Raw genomic sequence first — 26641 nt, 5'->3', positions numbered from 1 at the left:
CTCAGCCTCCCAAAGGCGCGGGATTACAGGCTGAGCCACCGAGCCCGGCTGTACTTTATTATTTAACATCATATTTCTTGCCTGCTTTAGTGTAATATGAGGAATAATGCTCTGAGAGAGAATAATTTGTATGTTTTCCCCAAATCTATCTTTTATTGAGAAATGTTGTGATCCCTACTGCCTGCCCACTTACCAATACACCCACTAGTTTATTAGTAAATTTATTCAAAACATTATTGTGCATTGAAACATCAGTGGAAGAATGTCTGAGAATCTCGTTTACTTATCTATCTCTTTATCTGTTTACTTTATCCATACATTCTCCAGTAAAATTATTCATCTTCCCATATTATTCCTTTGAATTCTCTTATTAACCAGTTTATCATCCATCCATTCATCCATCCATCCATCCATTCATCCATCCAATCTTGGGTTCATTCGCTAAGTGTTTTTTTCAGAAATTGATCCACTATTACTATTCATTCACACTATTACCCCTTCAAGCACTTATTCATTGACCCAATGCACATTGACCACTTTCCTCCCACTTCTAGGCTTATAACTATTAGTAAAAAGAAAGAAAGCATCTAGATATACTTACTACTTATTGAATGGGTTCATAAGTACAGATATGTAACCATTAAGTAATTTTTCCAGTATGAAAACAAGATTAAGCTCAGATTTGAGCCAGATATTTTAATTTAAGAAATTAGATTCTTATTTTTGCTACAAATCAGTGTTTTAATGTTGAATTCTGACAAAGAATTATGTTGATAGATGGATTTTTTTTTTTTTTTTTGGGAAAGTGGTTTTGGGTGGATAGAACCTATCATTTTATTTGTAAAATTCAATCCCTACAAAAATTCATTCTATGTTTTTATTTGAATATCATACTTTCTGGATCATGTAATGCCTTTAACAGTATCATCTATTGTCTCACTTCAATTATTACAATTGCCTTAAAGAGTAGAAACTGTTGCTAAAACATTTTACAGTGAGGAAACTGAGTATTGGACAGGTTAAGTAAATTTTCCATCATTTTTGTTCTAATGTAGCTCTATTTCTTATCAGGTTTGCTTTCTATATTCTATAATTTGCATTATTACTCTTTAAATATTTGGTTGCCTTAGAGAACTATATCGATTTCCATGCCTATAAGATTTAATAATTTAACAAGGCTGTTATCAGCATATATAAGAAAACACGTATTCAGTGAAAGGGTATCTACTGTTTTGGGTTCATTTTTTAAATCTGTAGCTGCATGGTTAAATATTGGAGTCTCTATTCTAAAATGCAAAGAGAAACTCTGAGAGTATAGAATTTCAGCATTTTTGGAGTATTTTTAAAGACCATTTAAAAATTATTTATGAGATTTATTTGCTGTCACCATTACAGAATTAACACATCTAACATCCTTTTCTCTGAATCATATCAATAAGGATGGTTTTGCTTCACTTGTGTGTGGTCTCTCTATAAAAAATAAATTTGCTCATTGTGATACGTATTTTAGACTCAGAAATATTATTTTTCATCAATACTTTGCCTTTAAAAAAGAAAAGAAACGTGTAAATTTTGTTTGAGTCTAGCAAAGCGTGATAGAATTGCTATAGGGCTGACACATCATGTTTCCAAGCCTATAAAGCTGTGGTCCAGACTGAAGATGGTAAAAAATTTGCCAAAGTCTTAAATATTGGCTTGGAACACCTCTTGGGAGAGAGCCTGCCAGCTTTTTGTCAATATTCTTCCTTTGTATTTCTCTTAGCAAAGTCATTGGCATTCTGCTTTTCTATTTCTAGTCTATTCTATTTCAAAGTTTTATTGGATGAATTGGTTTACTGAATATGTGCCTGAACCACGTAGTTTCATACATATGGCTTCCAAATGTATATATTAATCCCTGTTTCCATTTAGGGGCTCACTAGTGAGGCTTCTCTATTTTGTCTACTTCTTATTTAGGAATAAAGAGGTCTTCAGACTGGCTACTTATGTTTTTCACAGGGTCTCCATAAAATTATGCTAAAATGTGTATGATCCGGACTCTAACTCATTGGTTTATATCTGGGTCTGACACCTGAGGCCTTCATTTATATAAAATTATACTGACAAGGTGTAGGGGTCTAAAATATGTCTTTACAGACAAAAAATTAGACTTGAATGATAATTTAACATATGCCAACTATCATTACTTGTTGTTGGGTATAGTGGTGAATAATGTACACATGAGCCTTGCCCTTGTAGAACTTACAATTCAAATGAGTAGCACAAGCAATACATTCCTTTTGTGGACTATATTTCAAATGTCTACAGTCAAAAGCAGCACTTCACTTGGACTTGCTTTCTATTTTCTATTTTTCTGGGTACCAGTCTCCATGACCTGGTCAAGATGTTCAGTACTTATACCAGCAGCTGACAGAATGCAGGGAACACATGTCCGAGAGATCAAATGCTACACATTTTCCTGTTGTAAAACAATAAATGGTTGTGTGTGTGTGTGTGTGTGTGTAAATCAGAGGTTGTTTTCAGTGTAGGATAGTGTGTTCTAACCATTTAGTCAGGGATTGTTTCTCCTTTAGCCTTCCACCTCTTAAGACAAAATTAGAAGTAATTTGGTTTATATGAGAATTACTTTGAGTGCTGTTGTAATTTCACTATTATTTCCTTAGAATATGTGATTTTAAGAGGCATTGCTTACTTTCAACTTGATATTAACTAAAAATGTGGAGTGTTTTTATGCCTATTGCCTAGTTTTAGTTTAATGATGTAATTCATTTCTGCAGTTAATTAAGAATGGAGTGACTGAATGAAAGATAACTATACTAGGACTACTTAGATTTACTGTATTAGTATAACATTTTGGCATATAAACGCATTATCCAAATGATGTAGTCTCTTGTGATACCCTTCTACTTTTATTTGCTCTGAATGCAATTATGAGAACTCACTGTTTTTTTATTGAGATATTCCATGTTTGGTCAGCATTTTTTGTGAGATGTACTATAGAGCCCAAGGAAACTGAAAGAAACTAACATGATTTCAAGGCCAACTCTTCTTGTGGGAACATTGCAGAAATACACAAATAAATCTTGTCCCTCTTGTTCTTTCTTCCTATTTGCCTATTAACTCTCCTAGTGGATTGTTCTATATAGAAGTCCTGCATTCTCATCATCTTAAGATAAAAACTTATATTGTGTGAAAGTTCCTGGTCTCATATTTGATGTTGAATGGTTCTGATTTAAGGATTATCATCCATTCACCAATAGAGTGATAGCCCATAGAACAGTTTCTCCATGACAGGCACTATACCAGCTATTGAGAAAATAGTACTAGGATGTCATTCGCTTCACTAGTACTAAGCTTGCTATCCTTTCCAAAGGTAAGCAGATTCATGAAAAATAGGGATCAGTAAGTGTCAGAAACTCATGCTGCAGTGATCCTTGTTATTCTTTGGGTCCTAAAAATGCTGATTTTCTTCTCTGGTTACTTAGATACTTCTCAAAAGAAAGATAGGAAATTGGAGAAACTCTCCCTTGATGTTCTTTCTGGATAGATTGAAACTTCAAAATAAGTTTTGATCCTAGAGATATCTGATTTTCAGATGAATAAATGATTTTTTTTTTCTGTAGTTTACTCAATCTCAATCCTCCTCTCCTTCTAAAGGAAGACGTAGGCAGGGTGGCCCAGTTTGGTCCTCTCTGGTAGCTGAGTCATAATTTGGTATTAAAGTAGGTACTCACAAAGGAGAATCTGTCTCCTCTGGGCTCTGGTGTCCCATGATTACTTTAGGATCCTGGGAGATCTGGTGTGAGAGTATGAGAAAAGAGTTTATATATGCTTGACAATCGGTATGTACAATCTCAAGAGGAATGTAGGTGATATTGAAGAGCAGGGTTCTTACTCTGATTTGAAAGCAGTGATGTCTGTGCAGAAAAGATAATTGGCAGCTAACTTCCATCCATTATTCATCTATTACTCATCCATCTATCTATCATCCATCCAACTTTTCTTCCATCAGTTCTTCTACTATATCTTAGCTCTATGTTGGACTCTAAATTAGAATGCATAATTGAGGAAATTCAAGGATTTTTATATGGACATTTATAAGATTTTAGGGTCCTGGACCTAACTTTCCTAAATTATTTTGCCTTTCTTTAAACCACTTATGTGAAAACTTAAAAAAAAAAACTCTTTTCTTTCCCTTTATTTGCACTTACTTACTTCAAAAATATTTATTGAGCTTCCAACAATATGCCAGACAACTTACTGGGCAGAGGAAGTACACAGGAGAGTGAAATGCTTCTGCTTCTTACCATGCCATTTATAGTAAAAACTCGTCGTTTAATTGGAAAATGTTATGCAAATACATTGAGGATGATGAGGGTGTAATGATGCTGATACTTGCAATTCAGCTTAATTATGCAGCAATCCTATTAGGGTTCCTGAAATTGAAGCCTTACTGTGAAAGACTGCGGTTATGCATTGCACACCTGACACTGTACTTCTCCAACTAGGCTGCAGTGGGTGGCAAGAGAACTTAAGGATTCATCTAGTTGTAAGGGTGGCAGATCCTGGGTGCTGTGCTGGACTTGAGGATCAGAATTGTGGCAGCTTTTTGAATTGGTGACTAAGTTTTCTTTCTGACCTTCATTTCTGTTTTGCTTCTATGACTTTTGCTTATAAGCACACACCAACCACTCTGATGTTACCACAACAAAAATAAACTGTTATCATGGCAGGCTCCTTTTTGAAACTATTTGTGATCTCTTGCCACTGTTATAGTCAAACTCAAACCCTGTATCTTAGTTTCACATTCTACATAATGTGGTTTTTGTCTTACTTTCTATTTTTATTTCTTGTGACTCTTTTCTTCAACTCCTTGTTCTATCAGATCTTTAATTTCTCCAACATACTGTGCTTTCTCTTGTGTCTAGATGTGTATCCACATGGCTACCTGTGCCTGGCACAAACTTTGTCTCTCTTTGAGATCTGAAGTGTTTATCATGATTACTTTGGGGTGGCCTTTTCTGTCCTTCCACACTTGACATTCTGAGTTAGATAAAATGTCTGTGTGCTCTCCCAGCTTCCCCTAGCATAGCTCTTAGAGCACATATTAAAAAATAATTAGATTCAAGGGGCACATTTATGGATTTGTTATATGAGTATGTTGCATGATAATGAGGTTTGGGTTTCTATTTAGCCCATCACCCAAATGGTGAGGATGGTACCCAATGGGTAGTTTTTCAACCCTTGCCTTCCTTCTTCCCTCCCTGACTTAAGATTCCCCAGTTTCTGTTGTTTACATCCTTATGGCCGTGTGTACCCAGTGTTTAGCTCCCAATTATAAGTTAGAACAAGAGCATGTCTTTGAATCCAGAAAACAGATTCTAAAAGTTGTGCTGTTAAGATTACCACTTGTGGGTTGTGCATTCTCTGGAAAAGGTCAGTGAAAATCTTTGAATCTCAATTATTTAATTGGTAAAAGGGAGAAATGATTTCCAGTTTGCTGTGAGAACATTAGGTGTGTGTGTGTGTGTGTGTGTGTGTGTGTGTGTGTGTGTGTGTGTGTGTGTATTATATATATATAATGTTTACCAGATAATAAATAGTCAATCCATATAATAATCATAATAATAATGCCTATACTTTCCCTGCATTTCCTGTTTGTGTTTATCTCCCATGAAAGCATGGGTTTTTGAGAGCAAAGACCACGTTCTGATGTTTTTTACTCTACCTCCATCACTAAGACAGAGAAGAGAATGGGGGTTGTTAAATGAATGGATGAGGTCATTCATTTTTCCTTTTTTTTTTTTGAGTTGGAGTCTCACTCTGTCACCCAGACTGGAGTGCAGTGGCCGCTCCCCACCACCGCAGCCTAGACCTGCTGGACTCCGGCAATCCTTCCGCCTCAGCCTTCCAAGTAGCTGGAACTACAGACGCATGCTACCACGCCTGGTTCATTTTTGATTTATTGTAGAGATGAGGTCTCTCCAAGTTGCCCAGGCGGTTCTCGAACCCGTGGGCTCAGGAAATCCACTCACCTCAGCCTCCCAAAGGCGTGGGATTACAGGCTGAGCCACCGAGCCCGGCTCATTCATTTTTTTTTTTTAATAGCAAGCACAAGGACTCCTACCTTCCCAGACAAATTTACATGTGGTCCTTATTCTGCTGTGATTAGCAGAAGCAGCCCTTGGAAGAGATGGTACTTATCCTTCTAGATGATACACAGTACGTGAACTTTTAGTTTATTTGGCATATCTTTGGCTCCACAGTCTCAGAGAGAAGGTTTTGGGTGGGATACATTGACAGGAGCAATGTTGTGGCATTGAAATGAGCAGGGTCTAACACACTTATACGAAGATTGACAGAAAAAGCAGCAATATGTAACCAAGTACTACGGATACTTCTGAGGGCCATACTGGGAGTCTTAAGTGCCTTCATTCTTTGTAAATTGCTATTTTTGCATACTCACAATTCTTTCCTTGTAATGTCAAGTTGGTTACCTGAAAAGTCTTGTGCAAGTGTATGTGTGTACGTGTGTGTGATACAAATAATAGGATGAAATGAATAAACGTACATACACATTCTGTTTCAAGATCATCATTGGCCCTAGGATCTGGGTTTTAGAAGGATAGGGTAAAAATGAAATTTCCAAAAGGAAAAGAAAGCATATACTATTTACTAATGGTTGTGAAAGCTATCTTTGAATGGAGTCTTGGGAAATTGCTTTCACTTAGGTTGCAACTGGGCTTATCACAAAGTTTCAGATAGTTGTATATGGCTGAATATGAATGAAGTGAAAATGGTTTTAGTTATTAGACACAATGTAGCTACTTCCATGTTTTAGTAATTTTCAAATAGATGGATGACTTCAGATCCTAAAATTAATTATTTAGGGTAGATGTTGTATCCCCATACTCTGGGCAAAGTAAATGAAACTCAAATAAATGTGTTATTTTTTCCAGTTCATATAGTTAGAGACATCTTTGTGTACTATTCTTGATTTTTCCTCCTTCTCCCTTAGTTTTAAACATAAAGAATTATCAAGACATAAAATTATAATATAATTTATTAACCAGAGGCTCTTGATAAATTGAAGAAAAAATATGGCACAAATAGTTTTAACATGAATAATAATGAAACCAATGTTAATGGTTGGTTTATTTGTTAATTAGCAAAATATGTGGACAAAAATTATACATACCAATACTTTCTGTGTTTCAAGCACTCTTTGTATGTGAATGGAAACTTCTATGAATGATATATTATTCAAATTTTCTTTTTTAATAAAAATGCTAATAGAAATGTTAAAATGCACATAAATTAAAATGATCATAAATTAGGATTAATATCACATTAATGAATTATAATCCCACATTCATTAAGATAAAGTGGCATTTCAATATTTGTTCTTGCTAATAAATTTAATACAATAAATGAAAGGGATATATTTTGAGATTCAATAAATATTTGATATAATCTTTTGCTTTAACTTTTAAAAATATTCTAAATTAAAGTAGAAGATCTAGATGCATTTGGATTCTTTGTTGCTATTTTATGTCTTTTTTATAATCCTTTCTTTTCACTTATTGAAGCACTAAATACTATTTAAATTGGCAAAGAAAGTGATGAAGCCTATTCTGAATAAAAGGGATCCCAAGAGAACACAATGTCTTTTGAATTTCTAGGAGTTTCTTTATACAAGACACTTTAAAAAGGAACAAATATTTGAAATCTCATGGTGCAATAACAGGAACTATATTGGCAGTTAGGTAACTGAATTAACTGAAAATTTGTGCATTTAAGAAGTACTTTGCAATGAACTTTTTAAAAAAATACAAACCAAAATACGTGTGTGTGTGTGTGTGTGTGTGTGTGTGTGTAGTATATGATGGTTGGGTATAAATATGGTTGAATATGTTTATATTTACATATTCTTGTCTTTTTTTTTAACTAGAGTCAATATAGTGTAAAGAAAAAGCACCATATGTCAGGGAGACTCCTGTCTGCCTCTTGAGAGCAAACTATGATCATTTTAAAGCCAAGGATGCTGTTTTACCCAGCATCTACCAAAATGTTTCAGGCAGAGTATTCGCCTGGTACATACATTCAGTAAATATTTGTTTAATAAATACTTGTTGCCACGACTTGAGATGGATTTGGATTCCTGTTGAAAAGTTGTCATTTTCTGGAGGAGTTTTGTTTCTGGAAAATGTGTTCTCATACTCTGTCTTTAGTATTCTTAGTGGGGATTATTTTTTTTGGACCAGAAGAGTTGCAAGACTTTTCAAAAGCTGTATAAAACCGCAAGATCTTAATAAGCGAGGTTATTAGAATTATTTTTGCTTGTATGACTGTAACAAGCAGATCTGAGTTGAACTCTGGGTTTGCCATACTTAATTCTTCTTTACTTGATTATCTCAAATATTGGCACACTCTTGCAGTGCTTACTAGAGTTTGCCATGTGCCTTGTCGAGCCTCCGTTTCCTCATATTTCATATGGAATATTCTTAATTCATTTTTTAAAATTAAGAGAATGATTATATGAGTCACATAGTCCTTTCCACATGGATGGTGACACACAAGAAGTAGCTAATTATAATAGCTTTATATACATGTATCAATAAGTTGAAAATAGTATCTATATTTTTGTACTTTTCTCCTTGACCTTTTTATTATTCTAAAAACATTCAGCTTATATTAAACAGGTCAGAGTACTTTCTAAAAACTGTTCTCTTTTAGATAATTTATTTTTTTAAAATTATGATTGATATCCACACAGCCGCATACGCTCTTTGAACAGGTACTATTAGCAGAAATTGATGATGTTAAGTAAGAAGAACTAAATTGATATTCAAACAGAAGACAGTTAAAAAGTAACTTTGCAAATTGCTCTATCACTAACTAATGCCACTTTTCATTTTAGCTACACACAGACTTGGATCCTGGGAGCAAAAAAATCAAGTACATCCTATCAGGCGATGGAGCTGGGACAATCTTTCAAATAAACGATGTAACTGGAGATATCCATGCTATAAAAAGACTTGACAGAGAGGAAAAGGCCGAGTACACCCTAACAGCTCAAGCAGTGGACTGGGAGACAAGCAAACCTCTTGAGCCTCCTTCTGAGTTTATTATTAAAGTTCAGGACATCAACGACAACGCACCAGAGTTTCTTAATGGGCCCTATCATGCTACTGTGCCAGAAATGTCCATTTTGGGTATGTATGCTTCTAATTTTACAGAACTACTAAAAGTCATTTTTAAAATAGCTCCTGGTATCAGGGATGGTGTGTTGCTGAATAAAAGACATTTATTACTATCTTATCTCTAATTTGCATTTCCAAATCCCCCTTTTTGGCCTAAGTTTGGCAGCTCAATAGATTGAATCCTTTAGTAATAGAAACTGATGGAGAAGCAGTTTTACTAAAATATCTCTTCTTACAGGACAATACTTCAATAGACTGAATTTGTATTCCTGTCATAGATTTGTAGTTTGAGTATTGTTACTGAGGCAGATTTATCAAGATTTGTTCCAACATGACAAGCTAATCCTATTGATATATGCTTGATGTCTAATTATTTGCTTGTGTATATTCACGTGCAGATGCAGCACATAGAGAAATAGAAAACTGTCTAGGTCTGTAATCAGTCAGATATTGGACTGAGCTGGTGGGTTGCATCTAGAGTAGATTAGGCAATCACCATTATCAAGAGACTTCTGCTTTTGTGTCTACCTTAACTGAACATTGTTTAGGAGTGGCTGCTATCATCATTGACCTACTCTCACTTTTTCTAAACCACTGAAGGTTCCTTTACACTTTAAAATGCAATATGTATTTCAAAATATTATTTTAATCTTATTTCCTCCTTTTTGTATCTGCTTATCTATTCTCAAGTCTTGGTCTTGATACAAAAAATCCCCAGTCCCAGACTTCATGCAATAGAAGGAGGGATTCTAGAGCTTTTCCTTGTCTGACAATAGTGGGCAGAATCCAAAATTCGAAGTATAAGATTACAGAAGTCATTTTTTAAAATATGTCATACACATTTTAGTTTGTTTCAAATAGCGCTACGACAACTTATGAGGATGTATGCTATGCAGTAAAGTAACATAAATCAGAACCTGAGGAACATGATGAGACAAAAAAATACAGGTAAAGATATAAATTCAACACCAGAATTGTATAAATATAGATATGTACATTCATCATTTAAAGCCTCCAAATTTGACCTTAAATGATTTACCAGATAAAAAAGAAAAACTTTATTAAGATCCCTGTTGGCCGGGCTCAGTGGCTCAGCCTGTAATCCCAGCACTTTGGGAGGCCGAGGTATGTGGATTGCCTGAGCCTGCGGGTTTGAGACACACCCGGGCGGGCAACTTGGTGACACCTCATCTCTACAATAAATCAAAAAAAAAAAAAAATTGCTGGGCGTGGTAACACGCGCCTGTAGCTCCGGCTACTTGGAAGACTGAGGCAGAAGGATCGCCGGAGCCCAGTAGGTTGAGGCCGCGGTGGCCGGGAGCGTGCCACTGCAGTCCAGTCTGGGTGACAGAGTGAGACTCTAAAAAAAAAAAAAAAAAGGTCCCTGTTCACAAGTGCTGCACAACAAAATCGGACTGGTCAAGAATATTGCAAATATTTAAATATATGAACACCATAAAGAAATATATGAATAGTGTCTGCAATAAGATCTTGACTGCAGATACAAATATAGGTAAAATATTGAATATAGCTTTCAGTGCTTATTTGATGACCATTATCAAGTAAAGTGCAGAATATCCTTACCTCCCAAATGTGGTCTTGACATTTTAATCTATTTTAGCAATGCAGTGAGATACTCCTGTGTGTGTGTGTGTGTATGTTTATAACACTCCTGGTGCAAATTAGTTGGAACTTAAATTTCAAATAAAGAAAATTTTTTGGTAGATTAAGTTTCTTAATTTGCAAGCCACTTATTATCCTGTGTTTTTTAGAATAAGGATATCCTAGTTCTCCTTTTGAGACTTGAACTGCTCCTTTTACATTTTAATCATTTTCTCTTATTTTGTCATTTACTCTTTAAGTTTTTTAAATCTTTTTCTCTTCTCTTACCATTTTTTTATATTCCTCCTCCTCGTTTTTGCTCTCCAGTCTTAGCTCTTTTTCTTTACTCCCTTTTCCTCCTGTTTCTTCTACTTTTCTCACCCTCTTCTTTTTCCTCTTTTTCTTCATTGTGTTTCTTGGTCAGCCCATGTCTTTGACAATTGTTTAATGTGAATAGTTTTGATATCATATGCCTCGCCCCATTTGTCTACTTAAGCTGGTAGCCCAAATTCCCAGTTTTTGTTGTTGTTGTTGTTGTTGTTCGGGTTTTTTTGTGAGTATTTTCACTTGGATATCTCAAAGACAACTCAAATTCCACATGAAAAACCAAATTTATTACTTTTTCTTAATAATTCTTTTTTTGCTTTTTGACTTCTATTATTTTATCAATGATCTCAACACACTAAAATTCCACACACAAAATGCAAGAGTTTTTTTAAAAACTTTTCTCCCTTATCAAGCCTTCTCATTATCTTTTTCATTTAATTATTCCCTTATTCTGATCACTACTGACTGTAAGGTAATCTTAATGCATCGTCTTACTCCATTTTTATAATCACTCTCCTAGATTAGAACTCACTAGATTATTGATTATCTCAGTAACCTTCCAGATAGTATGCTTGATTCTAATCTTGTTACTTCTTAACTAATCTAAGCATTTATACGGGAGAAAAAAAAGACACCATTGCATTCTATAGGTGTTCATTTTCCATAGACTGATTTTTAAGCTTATTAACCGAGGGTCTTTTCAGAACCTGGCTTAATTTATCTCCTTTCTTACTTACATACAATATGACTTTGGTAGATACACTTATTTTGACAGCAAATTAGTAGGTATTTGATGTCAACATATCTTACTCATATATTTCTTCTGCCAGGATTCTATTTTATCTGCCTCTTGTGCAAGGAATTATATTTTTATTTATTTTTCCCTCTTATTGAAACCAAATTGCTTCTTTATGGTTGCCTGAAATAACACTTTTTTCCAGGAAAACTTCTGTGACTTTCTAACAGCAAGTTATCTCTGCACCATTATCACCACCACCACAAAAAAGAAGCACACACAAAAGCAAAGATACCTTCATCCTTTTACTTCCTTTCACGTTCTCATGTATAAGCAAGAACTAAGAAAAACTGTATATGAATATTTGATATATATATATTATTTATTTATTTTTTCGTTTTTTCTCATGGTTTGGTTAACTCATTCAGGTCAGAGAGCTTGCCTAATTCATCTTTTCATTCAGATTAGAATAAGACAACTTTAAAGAACTATTGCTGTCTATAATACATTAAGTACACTTTATGTTAATTGCTAATAAACAGTAAAAAAGGAAGCTGTTATTTTTGCCTCATTATTATGAGCTTTATATCTTCATGCCAAGTCTGTATTTATTAATAGCAGATGTCAGAGACTTTTATTTCTGTGTATATGTCATGTGCCTGATAAATGTATTGAGAAAGAAAACCCCAGAAACTTCTGCAAACATCAAGAGCATTTTCAGCTTAGAAAAGGATTTTAAAAATATTATTAGTTACATAATGAAGTGTCTATGTGGGCTTGGCAACATATATATATATATTTTTTTTTACTTAAAAATGTTTTTCTTGATAAGAGTATACAATTAATCCATATGAATATATATACAGTTATAAATGCATATGTATGTGTGTGTGTATATATATGTGTGAGTGTGCATATACAGGATATATATATTTACAACCGTAGTCTATAACTTGCCTTCCAAAAACCAAAGGGAATGTGTTAAAGATTCAAGTGTGAGTTTATATCCTTATTCTATCCTTTATTATCTAGTTGACTTTGAAGTTCAAGGAGGTTAAATTATTACCTCCTTTCCTTAGCTATAATGCAAGGATAACACTTTCCTTTTGCTTTCATTAAGTGAGAATTGCATGATAAAATACAAGGTAGGGGTATGTCATAAAGTAAATAAGTGTTCCATAATTGGTGGTTGTTATGACTCTTAAAATTATTTTTATAAATCTGCTCCTCACCTTACATTTATGTATTGATTTTATGCATTGGGTGTCTGATTTTTGTTTGACTTCTGCCTCTCTGGTTAAAGAAAGCAAAGGCAGCTGCACTATTTTATTGTCAAGTATGAATTATTCCCTTCATTTCTCATGAAGGTGAATATCAGGATGAAGGTCAGCTACTATCTCCTTTTTCTCCCTATTATCACTGCTCTCTCTCAGCCTGTCTCTTCCCTCCCTTCCTTCCTTCTTTCATTTTTCTTCCTTTGCTCTTGCAGAAATGCTAGCACGTGTACCTGTATGCCCTGAGGACTGCCAGCAAAGGCTGGGATTTCATTGTGCAGAAAGTGAAAAATAAAATTCTAATTGAGAAATATAACAATATTAAATTAAAATGAATGTGATGTTCAAGAACTGTCTGCTAGTTGACATGCTGTCAAGAAAAAACACACATATATATTTGCCCAAATGGCAGCCAAATTATTTTAGAAATATCTTATTTGGAAGCTGGAGACATAGTTTTTATATTCTGCTGTGAATTTCATAAGTTGATGAGAATTCACTTTTATAGCAATACTGCATAAATAGAGGCATGTGAGCTTGTCTGATTTTAACTGTGGATCCCAATCTTATATTGTTGAAGTTGGTTTTTCAATGACAATGTGCCAACATTTATTAGTTTCTAGATACTGTAAATTGATATTTTAAAGGTTATTGTGTATCGGGGTAAGGTGTGTTTTAACCCAGATTCTTCATCTAAATCTGGGTTTGAGTAAAATTAACTTTTTATCTGACTTTGACTCGGATTTCCAGGTTATTTGACTCCAAATCTAACTTTTGCTTGTGTAAGTGACATAACTCACCTATTAACTTCACCTTATTTGTATAATGTAAACAATAATCTCTGCTTAAAGTAGGTTTGGAAGAATTCAATGACTAAAGTGCTAGTTACTTGACCTGCCACTGTGTTGGTGCCTAATAAATATTAGTTTCTATACAAACATTTCTTTCTAACTTACTTCTATTAGTACAATTCAATAAATTGTCTATATAATATGAATATATTGGTCGATGAAAAAGCGCTTGAGAAGATAACTTTATGTTTCAAAATGTATACTGGAGTAAGTCCTATTTTATTCAAAAGGGCATATTAGGGAAGGTGGGAATAAAGAGATAAGAAAGAGAGTAGTTCTTAAGTTGGTAGGTATTATTGCATTGTTGTGTACACAAGTTTATTAAAATGACATCAGAGATTTTCTTAGTTTTTTTTTAAGATCCAAGACTCCTATAAGAATGTTCATTATGTACTGAAAAGTTACTATATGCCAGAAGCTGTTTTAAACACTTCTAATATGCACAAGATCCTATGATATTAATACTAATATTAGCTTCTTTAGTCCTCATTCCTTTAATCAGAAAAATTGGGAATGTAATAGCTAATATAAAACCAGATATTAAGTGGAGGAGCTGGGATTTAAATCTAGACATCTGACTTTGCCTCCCATGGGCTTAACTGGTATGCTTTACTGATCTTTGATAATATCTCTAGAGAATTCTGTTTATATGAACACTATCATTTTGCTGCATATTTGTATTAGTTAAAGTTTTTCTAAGGTGGAAAAGTGCTTGAGGTCAGCATACTTTGCAAATTAAATTGATGAACTGAGAGAGAGGAGTAGGATAAGAAGTTTGAGGGGTATCATGCAGTATTTGGAACAATATATCACCTAGAAATTCAATTAACAATACAAAATTAAGAGCCATGTGGTGAATGACTGAGGCTAGTCAATATAAGTACTGCTATATATATTCAAGACAAAGGCCAATACGTGTAACTTGAATCGACATTGGGTTTCCTAGTGACAAGTGCAAAAGACGAATGCATGTTCTACCAAAAAATATTGATTGAAATATCAGAAGAAGCTCAAGAAATGGCTTAGTAAATATGTAGTTGAAAAAGGTAAATCACGGTGCTTTCTGAAGACTTATCAACTGAAGATGTTATGGGAATCAGTACTTAATGTACAAGTAAATTTAGTCTCCTTGAACAATGACCCAGTCAAAAGGAACATGCTAAAATTATTAAATACTTTCAGTATTTTGTCCTCTGAAACACCTGGCTATGTATTACTCTCATTCTCTTACCATTAATATTTTGTCTTTTCTTTGCAAGTCTGTTCTTTTATGATAATCATCCTCAAATTCTCTTTTGGAGGAGGATCCAGAGAAAATATATACCCTTTTATTTGTGGGTTTTTTAAATCATTAATTTAGAATAAATTTCATCTTAGAGGAAAGTTGCAAATGTTTTTCCATATACCGTTTCTGAACCATTTAAGAATAAGTGGGAAACTGTCAGGGGAGGGGGAGTGAGATTGGCAGTTGAGGGAAACTGCTAGGGGAGGAAGGAGCACACCTCATCAACAAGGGTACCTGCATAATCAATGTTTGTATACCTAACCCTGATTGTACCCCACATCTTTATATATAAAAAAGAATAAGTTGTTGACATTTTGACCTATCACCTAGCATGTCCTCCCCATATCAGTGTTTTCATACACCACCAAAACATAACCACCAAAATTTGGAAATATTTAATATAGAGACACCATTGCTATCAAATACACAGACCTAAACCAAATGTCTTTAGTTGTCTGATTAACATTCTCCTAAAGTAAAATAATCCTATTTAGGGCCAAATTTGTAGAGGACTCCTTCAGTCTGGAAGGATTCTTCAATCCTTTCCTCACTTTCTTGACTTTCGCACTTGATGATTATGGGACAATTATAGGATTCCTTAGTTAGAATTTGTTTGATGTTTCTATGGGATTAGATTATAATATTCATTTTTGACAATACTATCAAAAATAATGCCTCAATGATATGGTACAAGATTTTTATTTATTTAATTATTGGTGTTCATAATCTTAATTATTTCTAGTCTGCCATGTGTCTCCATTGTAAAGCTAATATTTTTCCCCTTTTTACTTAATATTTTGTGGACAAAAACTTGGAGCTTGTAATTATCTTATTACACATTTACACATGAAGCTACTAACTCAAAAATTTTGACATCTATTGACTTTTTTTTTTTTTGAATTGGAGTCTCACTCTGTCGCCCAGATTGGAGTGCAGTGGCCGCTCCTGGTCACTGCAGCCTCGACCTGCTGGCCTCTGGCGATCCTTCCGCCTCAGCCTTCCAAGTAGCCGGAATTACAGGCATGCGCTACCACGCCCGGCTGATTTTGTGATTTATTGTAGAGATGAGGTCTCGCTGCCCAGGCAGGTCTCGAACCTGTGGGCTCAGGTAATCCAGTCACCTCAGCCTCCCAAAGGAGCGGGATTACAGGCTGCACCAGCTTCTTGGCTGAATTAATGCTTATCAAAAGAGTTGTCGTGGCAATTTTTCTTAATTCCATAGTTTCATCTATATTTATGGATTAGCATTCTCCTATGAGGAGAACTGTCTCTTATCATTTATTTGCTTATTTATTCTTCACGTTAGTTTTGACTTTTAGATTTCTATTTTATTTCATGAATTATAATAAATTATTTGAATTATTTGTCTTGATGCTTTGAGATTATCTCAGACTTGGCATGATATGGCCTTAAAGCTGACTCTATGTCATATTGACATGCCTCCATCATTGCTTGAGTATATTTTTGCCTTTTGTCCCAAGCAAGTATTTAAGGTTCTTTTTGTACTTTCCCTAGCTCAGCCCTATAATTAACCCTCTATACAAAGAGATCTGGTTCTATTCGAAGGAGAATTGCATTTACATACAAAAATCTGGGTATGAGTTTTATTCACTGCTTTTGGGGTGTCAGTATCCCCAAATCTTCTCAGTGGAGAGGGCAGAGCTATAGAATACATGGGAACATGTACACACATTCATATACACACATACACATAGATTTACCTATCTCTATTGGGTGAAATTGTAAATTTTATGTCCATTCAGAGCCTTTTAGTGTGTTCTTATTTGGAAACATGGTTTCAGAAGATGTAATTAGTTAAACTGAGGTCATATTGGATTAAACTTACTCTCTATCCCTAGATAGATAAAGAGGCCCTAGGTCCAATGACTAGTGTCCTACTAAAATGTTCATTTAATGACACAGATACTCACAGGGAACAGGGGCACTCACAGGGAGAGAGACCGAGAATGAAGTTATGCCACCACATCTAAGGATAACCAGGAGCCTCAAACCAGGAAAGGACATGAAAGACTCCTTTGGGGATACTGGCATTGGATATACCAACACCCTGATTTTGTACCCCAGATCTGTGAGAGAATGAATTCTTGTTGGTTTAGGCAAGCTAATTTTTGGTAATTTATCAATTTTTCCTTGGACAGCCAAGGAAACGAATGTATTATCTACTTATTTAAAACCATGAGTTCACCTCTTTACCTCTATTTCTAAAATAACACCACAAGATTCACTCTGATTTTTTTCCTTTTTCCAGTGGTGAGAAACATGAGTTTCTTATTTTTAATATATTTCTTAATTGGATCACCCTTCACCCATGTAGTAACTCATCTCTATTTGCTCCCTGTACTCATCCCCTGATTTCCTCAAACAAATGTTTATCTACTGTCTCACTCATCCTCGACCTATCTGCCCTTACATGGAGTCCTATCTTATGCATCAACATCTAATAACTTTTGGATCGAGCTGTCCAGGAAGAAGGCAGTCTGTCCAGAATGGAGGCAGAAAACTACACAATACTGTCTATTTTTATTTTTCTGTATATCTTTATTATTTCTCATTATATAATACAATAGATCCTATTACAAAATTTTCCAATCTGAATTTAAAGTTGTGTAAAATTTATGGCAAAAAAATCAATTATATTTGAAAAACATCGAATTAAAGGAAATGAAACTGCTTTTCTCATTTTAGTCTTTACAATATTAATATATCATAATTTGATAAATTCACATTATATATGCTTTTAGAGATTTAAACATTTTATATTTAGAGATTCAGATATAGTGATATGACCCCAGAAACTATTTTTTCAGAAGCATCCCACAGGCTCTAAACAACTTTACTCTACAAAAGCTCTAGAAACACTCATCTAATGAGAATACATTTTTGGTTTTGTGCAAGACCACATGTTAATGTAGCAAGCAGCTGAATAGTGAAACTTCAGTTTCTAAAATGTGAATTGTAAATTATGATGACGACAGCTTACATGGATTAGCTTGTTATTCTCCTCACTGCCCAGTACATATTTCATCCTCTGAGAATAAATAATATTTCTGAAGTAATAATTAAAGTATTTCATTTTCATATTTTTTATTATTGAAGAAACAAGTATGTCACATAGACCTAAGAGATCAAAGGATGTACATGCTGACAAACTGTCTTAAATCTAACACATTTCTTTTTTATAATTTTGAGATTGTGGCTTTCTTTTTCTCTCTAGGCTAGATTTTAAAAGGATTCGGCAGCATTTCTTTATTTTTAACAGAGAGATGTAAAGTAAGAAAGGGGGAAAATATATCTCGATGGATTGATTAAATTTTTTGTCTTGTTTGATTCAGAATGAGGAACAAAATTGAATTTTTTTAGGAAAACATGGGTGGGAAATTATGAGGATTGAAATAACCATTCTCAATAGAATCCCAGCTGTTTTACCTGATATGAATACCTATAACAGTAGTGGTTTCAAAATTTTACGATGAGGATGAGCTGTCTGTAGTTTCTACTCTTCATAAAGAAGTTAAACCTCCATTAGGAATATGTAGACAGTTGGTATTATGGCTGACTTTTTCCTTTTTAAAAAACCTGATACTGAAAGAAGCTGGGTGTGGTGTCTCATGTCTGTAATTCCATCACTTTAGGAGGCCAAGGTGAGAAAATCCCTTGATCCTAGAAGTTGGAGACCACCCTGGGCAACATAATAAAAGCTTGTTTTTACCAACAAAACAAAACAAACAAAATAATTAGCCAAGCGTGGTGTTTGCATCTGTAGTCCCTCTACTCAGAAGACTGAGGTGGAAATATCACTTCAACCCAAGAAGTCCAGTCTGCCATGAGCTTTGATAGTGCCACTGCACTCCAACCTGGGTGACAGTGTGAGGCCCTAACTACAAAACATATATAAATAAAATGAATAAAATAAAATGAAATAAAAATCTGATAATGAAAGCCAAACAATGGCTTCCAATATGTGGATTTTGGTGCTTCCCAAAGTTCTTCCCAAATGGTCTATGGTTAAAAAATTACCAGAATATTCAAACAGGAAAATTGGTGATAGTTAACTGTTAAGGATGTGGAAAATTCATTAATTTTCTAAGAGACAGTGTTATTTCTACATAGTGGTTGAGAATGAGCTTGATGAACAATGATGGCTATATAAACAAAGTTTACTTGAAAAACTTTAGTGATGAAAAACTCTTTCCATCAAATTTTGCTTTACACATCAAATTTTGCTTTAACACTTGGCCTTCTGTACTCTCTAAATTATAATATTATACTTTATTAAACAAATAATTGATAACAGAATAATACAGTTGATCTATTTTATTCTCATTAATATATTGCTGAATGTTTTTAGGACCTTACATTGACTAACTCATATTCCTGTTTTATTCAACTTTAAGATTATTTGGTTCAAACTTCAAATTTATATATTAAATATGTATATAAAATATGTATAAATATACCAACATGTCAAATAGCTTAGGGAGATTTATTACAATTTTATAGAAATGTTGATTTCAGTCATTTTTAAAACAGTTAAAATTATTTTTTTAAAAATTTTATCTTAAAGATGTGGGGTACAATTCATGGTTAGGTATACAAATGTTCATTATGCAGGTACCCTTGTTGATGAGGGGTGCCCCACCCCCTAGCAGCTTCCCACTACTGCCAATCTCACCTCTACCTTCCCTCGGCAGTTTCCCACTACTGCCAACACCTTTCTTATAGTATTATAATAATTATTCAAGGTCCACTTATGAGTGAGACTATGTGGTACTCAGTTCTTTGTTTATGTGACAGATCACTCAGTATTATAGACTCTAAGTCCATTCATATTGCTGCAAAGTTCATAATTTTGTCTTTCTTTATGGCTGCATAATTTTCTATCTTGTGTATGTACCAGTTTTTATTATCCAGTCCTCTTTCGATAGGCAACACAGTGTCCATGTTTTTCCTGTTGTGTATAATGCTGCAATAAACATGCATGGGCAGGTATCTTTTTCATAGAGTGATTTGAGTTCCTCTGGGTATATTTCCAGCAAGGAGATTGTGGGATCATATAGAAAGTCAATTTTTAGATCTTTTAGGAATTGCCACACTGTTTTCCACAGAGGTTGTACTAGTTTACATTCCCGTCAACGGTGTAGAACTGTTCCCTTTTCACCGCATCCTCTCTAGCATCTGTTGTTTTTTGAGTTATTGTTGATGGCCATCCTGGTTGGAGTTAGGTAGTATCTCAGTGTGGTTTTAATTTGCATTTTTTGATGACTAGTGAGGCTGAGCATTTTTTTCATGTGTCTGTTGGCTGCTCATGTGTCTTCTTTTGAGAAGTGTCTATTTATATCTTTTGCTCATTTTGTAATGGGGCTGTTTGTTTTTTTCTTTTCACACGTTTGAGTTCCTTGTAGATCCTAGATGTTAGGCCTTGGTCAGATATATAATTGGCAAATATTTTTTCCTAGGCAAAATACAGATTTAATGCAATACTCATTAAATTACCAGCAGCATTCTTCTCAGACCTGGAAACTACAACACAGGAATTCATATGGAAACATAAACAAACACAAATAGTCAATACACCCCTCAGCACAAAAAACAAAATGGGAGGTATCACTCTTCACTTTAAACTTTATTAGAAAGCTACAATACTCAAAACAGTCTGGTATTGGTACAAGAACAGGCATATAGAAAAATGGAAAAGGATAGAGATTCTGGAAGGAAAACCTCAATTTCTCAACCAACTCATCTTCAACAAAGCCTCCACCAACAACCACTGGGGAGAGGAGAACCTATTCAGTAAATGGTGCCAGGAAAACTGACTGGCCATGTGCAGAAGATTAAAACAAGACTCCTACCTATCACCATACACAAAAATCAACTCTAAATGGATCAAAGACCTAAACATAAAACCTCAAACTGTAAGAACCTTAGCAAATGCAGGAGGCATCCTTATGGAAATTGGAACTGGCAACCAATTCCTAATCAAAACCCCAAGTGCCCATGCCATAAGAGGTAAGATAGACAAGTGGGACCTCATCACTGACGAGCTTCTGCAAAGTCAAAGAAACTGTCAAGAGAGGTGATAGTCCACAGACTGCAGACAGTTAAAATTCTGAAACTATTCATCATAGGGCTGTCTCAGCATCTCAAATCCACCCTATTTGTAGTCCCATTATCAACATAAGCTGAATGTTTTCAGTGGGCTCTTCTTTTGTAATTGTATTTTGAACTTAGGAATTCCAAATAAGACGCAGATATCTTTCTTTGAATTACTTCTAAAAGTTGAATTCTCAATCACTAGCCAATAATGATTCATCAGAATGATATAAATCACAAGAAAATGGGATGAAAATTTCATTTGATTTTATAAATGGTAATACTGGTATTGCTTTTGTTCTATAAAATAAAATATTAATTACATAAAAGTTCATTTCAATAAAGTACACAAATGTCTGAAACTTGAACTTACTGAAAATAAATTTAACAATATCTGACTCCAGCCCCACCTCCATATGTGAGCAAGTAGTCACTTCTTGGGGAATGTGATTTGTTGCCTTGGTTTTGATTTATAAATCTATATCTGTTATTCACAGCTATCTGATCATTTGAACTGATGTTTCAGAAAATTAATATTAAACTAAACAATTGACTCAATATTAGCAATATCTAAGTGAAGAGGCAACATCTATGATGTATCTCAACCTGTGTCTTTAAACTTGTCTTTAAGCCAGTTAATCTATGTAACCATTAAGCTATAGTTTCTAGGCCTATTCACAGCAGTAGATAATGCCAAAGTTTTATTTCCCTTTTAATGTTGTTGTCTCTTATATCCCTGTGCTTTTTGCTCGTTGGAATTACCTTAAACTCAATTTGATAATTCTAGTGTTTTTTCTTTATGGTTTTCCAAAATATATTTTTTACTCACTTAACATTTTGGTGTTTGCTATTTCTAGATACATTGTTAACTTTCTGAAAACTGCACCCTACTTCCCTGTTCTCAGAGAAATGTTCTGTAGCCAGCACTTCAACCAGGTCTACCCTGAGTCCATCTGAAAAAAAAATAAGACATCTACTGCTTTCTATTCATGTGATATTCTGGTACTTGAAATAGTGAAAAGTACTCTCAAATCAGTAAATCTACACTTAGTATAAGGAAAATCAAAACACTCAAGAAAAACTTTGTATTATAGATGGAAGGTTGAGAAAACCAGGATTCTACCAGAGTATCTCATGAACCTGTTGTGTTTCTTGTCTTTTGGGCCTCATATACGAATTACTGTTTTAGGATTCATCACACTTATTGAATCTAGGAGACAAAAGGCCAAATCCTCCTTGTTATTCAAGCTTGTCTAGAGCTCTGTAAATTAGGATAAACATCCACAATGTTATGAGTTTTTTGGTTGTTGTTGTTACATAACCATTCTAGGAAATCATGAATTGAATGGGATTAGAGAGTAAAGCTCACAGAGCTCAGCCTGTGCCCACATTCACCCATCAGATAAATGAATTAACTGCGTCAGGATAGCTACAAAACATGTATATATGAAATTCTGAAGCCATGATTGAAAATGAATGTGGGACACCTTTGCCAATATATTTTGGTGTATGCTACGCCCATCTCAGAACCTTGTTTCTCACAGTCAGTGGGGGTTCCTAGAGTCTTTTTGTATCCATGTGTTATTATTTCTTTAACTTTGATATCAGTGTAGCATGGGACTTATAATTCTAATTCCTGGATTCACTGGGCTTTTAAGATTGCTATTTGATCTTTAGACCTAAATGCATTTACTCCTTGGTTGACTAGCAATCATAGTTTTATGAGGTTTTTGGCATTTTTTCTATTCTTCTTACCTGCAATTTCATATATATTATATATGGATATGCATATATTCACTTGATATATAATTAGACATCCTATCAAAAAAGAAAAAAAACCCAAGAAAACAGTTAAAACATGGGGCTGTAGGTAACAATAAATAGATTTTATGTCTCATATGAGATCATGTGAATAGTATGGTCTCATATATATCTCCCACCCTAAGGGAATCAATTTTTATCCTTTGTGTCTGTATGCAGAGCTTATATTAACCCTAATCATATTTGTATCACTGTTGAAGATGATTTTGTTTTCTTGCTGTCAGGGAGCATCACACAAGGAGTATTCTCTTTATATCCATGTCAGACATTTCAGGTCTCATCATTGTCCACTAACTATGAATCTTTGCACGTAACAAGAGTGGTTTGAGATAATACAAAACACTGTGGCAATGGGGAGCTTCATCAAATAAAGTTAAAGTTTTTAAACATAAGTGTTGTACTGTCTATACGTTATTCCATACAAATTCAAGGAAATGTTATTAACTTAAGGCAAGCATAATGAAAAATCATTTCATTACTACATAGAATTAATATTTGATAAATGTGCAAAATACTTTCCTAAGCACTGTACATATACATTCATTTAATCTACCAACTTAATGAAGGTCTTATCATTGGTGAGAATAAGAGCTCCTCATCAGACAGGCAGAACCACTAACCGTTTTCAGAATAAGGGAGTTATTACAGGGATTAGACATTATACATTATGAAGTTGAGAGAGAAATCTATGGAGAGCTGTTGCTTCTGCCTCAGGTGATGGGGCAAAAAGATGGAAATGATATGGAAAAGACCAAAAAATACACTGGAATTCAACAGAACAAACTAGAACCCACGAGGAAAAATTGGACCCTACATCTGTCTCTCAAACCTCAAATTTCCGTACATCAGATAATCTGTAAGAGCATCTGGTGCCCTTTGCCATAGAATACCACATGTACCTGACTCAGAACTCATAGAATCTGAAGGTGTCAATCCTATAGGATCCAAAGGAGCTGTGTGAGCCAGGAAGCTGCTCTATGCTAAAATGGTGAACTCATAGATCTGCTGAATCATGCGTGAGCTCCAGTGTCTGATGCCCTAACTCACTTTGTTTCTGCCTTCTCCATTTCTGCCTTGAACAGTTTACCAGGACAATGTAAGGAAGATAATTCTAGAAATCGAATTCCAGTTTAGTTAAATTGATATAGAACAAAGGCCATAATGGATGGTTTATTTAGCTTCTGTTATAGGTTAAGTATGTGTGAAACACTGTATAGATTTTTAGAAGAAGCCATTATATATATCAAGTTTTATTGATGTACATTATATATTATATAAGGATTATATATCATATTGTTCAAGAATTATTCACTTTAAAAAAAAATTCAGAGTCTCACTCTGTTACCCAAGCCCTAGTGGCATAATCACAGTTACCACAGTCTCAACCTGTTGGGCTCAGGTGATCCTTATGCCAGAGTCTTTTAAGTAGCTGAAACTACAGGCATACACCACCACACTGGCTAATTTTTTGATTTATTGTAGAGACAAGGTCCTTCTATGTTCCCCAGGCTATTCTCTAAGTCCTGGGGTCAGGGAATCCTCCTGCCTAAGCATCCCAAAGTGCGGGGATTATAGGTGTGAGTCACCACTCCTGGATATTATCACTAGTTTTTACAATAAAAATTGTAAAGAGTGGGTTTGTGTTGGGGGCTAAATTGTATTCCCCTAAAATTCATATGTTGAAACTCTAACCCTTAGTACCTCAGAATACAATTGCAGTTGGAAATGGGCCTTCAAAGAGGTAATTAAGGTTAAATGAGGTCATATGGTGGGCCCTAATAATGCCTGAAATGGTGTCTTTATAAGAAGAGGATATTTGCACATACACAAAGAGACACAGTGATGGGAGGGCTCACATGTATGGAGGAACACTTGCTAGGAAGCCATCTGCAATCCAAAGAGAGAGGCTCAGGGGACACCAACTCTGCCAGCACATTGATCTTGGACTTCTAGCCTTCAGAATTACATTGCAGAACTGTGAGAAAATAAATTTCTACTGTTTAAGCCACACAGCCTGTGAAATTTTGAACCCTAGCAAATTAATGCATTTTGTGCGGCCAAATTTACTTGATTTGGAATTACTAGGACTAAAATTCAAATCCTCAGACATATTTAATCAGGTACTAATGTTCTTTCTTCTATACCTTCTGTGTCCTTTATCAGACGTGTCTTAGGGTCATATCTCCAGATATGTAAAGAACAGTGGGTGGACGAAATGAGCAGGAAGATAAAATTACATTGAGTGATAACTCAAAGTATTAAAAAAGAAAACTTGAATCTAACATAATGAAGGAAAGAAAAAGAAAAGGAAAGAGAAAAGAAAAAAAAAAAGAAAGGGGGAAGGACAGGCAAGGGGAGAGGAGGGGAGGAAAAGAAATTAAAAAATAATCCCAGTTGAGAATTTTTAAAGGAAATTGTGTGTTTAAATGTGTTGAAACTCTTGTTTTTTGAAATGAATTTTTAAATTTTAATATTGTTTTGTGGGGGAAAAAAAGTTGTAAAATTACAAAGAGAGCTTCCTGTGCCTCACACCTATATTCCACTATTATTATCTTTTATTAGTATGGTAAATTTGTCATAATTAATGAACCGATGTTGACACACATTTTAAAAGTCTAAAGTTCATTCGGGTTGTCTTAGTTTTCTCTACTATTCTTTTTTCTGTTTCTAGTATTCCTTTTAAGGAATTACATTGCATTCAGTTTTCTTATCTCTTTAGTATCCTCTGGTCTGTGAGAGTTTCTCAGGCTTTCCTTGTTTTTGATGACCTTGATAGCTGTGATGAATATTAGCCATGCATTTTCATACTATTTCCCTCAATTGACATTTGTCTGATGTTTTTCTTATAATTAGACCAAGGTCATGTGTTTGGGGAGGAAGACCATAAAGGTAAAGGTGCCATTTTCATCACCTCACAAGGGTATATAATCTCAACAGGATTTTTCACAGTTGATGTTGACTTTGTTTATATGGCTAAGACATTGTGAGATTTCTCTCTGTAAAGTGATTCTTCCTCTCTTTTCCATGTTAACCCTTTTGAAGGAAGTCACTATGTGCAGCACACACTTAAAGAATGGGTTTATGCTCTTCACGTCTCCCTCATAACTACATAAATTATGTGGATTTCTACTGAATGGAAGATTTGTTTCCTTTCCTGCTGGTGTCCAGCTCCAGGAGAGAGTCAGGGCTTGAGACAGGGGAATCGGGAAGCGGCAAAAAAGAAAAGACGAACACGACAGGATCCTTCTTCCTGGGGAGAGTTCAAGACTCTGCCAGTTTTTATTCAACTCTTACAAGCTTATATAGTTTTTTATTGACCCCCCTACCCACAAAATGTTACACATTAAATGTTTACATCATGCTTTTTCTTTTGTTTATGGGGAAGTTGACCTTTACAAGTTTCATTTTGTTCCTTCCTGCTACCAGTGGTG

The 26641-nt window shown here is 34.6% G+C and overlaps 1 protein-coding gene across 3 annotated transcripts in view; it reads left to right on the top strand.

The window, feature by feature from the left end:
* Positions 1–26641, top strand: part of CDH8 (cadherin 8) — a 416549-nt gene that overhangs the window by 133013 nt on the left and 256895 nt on the right. For all 3 annotated transcript variants that reach the window (XM_008057004.2, XM_008057005.2, XM_008057003.1), the window contains exon 3: positions 8921–9215. In XM_008057004.2, the coding sequence (XP_008055195.1) occupies positions 8921–9215 (295 nt within the window). The remainder of the gene's footprint in view (positions 1–8920; positions 9216–26641) is intronic.

Source organism: Carlito syrichta, unplaced genomic scaffold, assembly GCF_000164805.1.
Source record: "Carlito syrichta isolate Samal-C Ts95f unplaced genomic scaffold, Tarsius_syrichta-2.0.1 Scaffold302601, whole genome shotgun sequence".
In the NCBI taxonomy this organism is placed as follows: Eukaryota; Metazoa; Chordata; class Mammalia; order Primates; family Tarsiidae; genus Carlito; species Carlito syrichta.
Note: the sequence above shows the minus strand (reverse complement) of the source record. Positions and strands in the feature narration are given on the sequence as shown.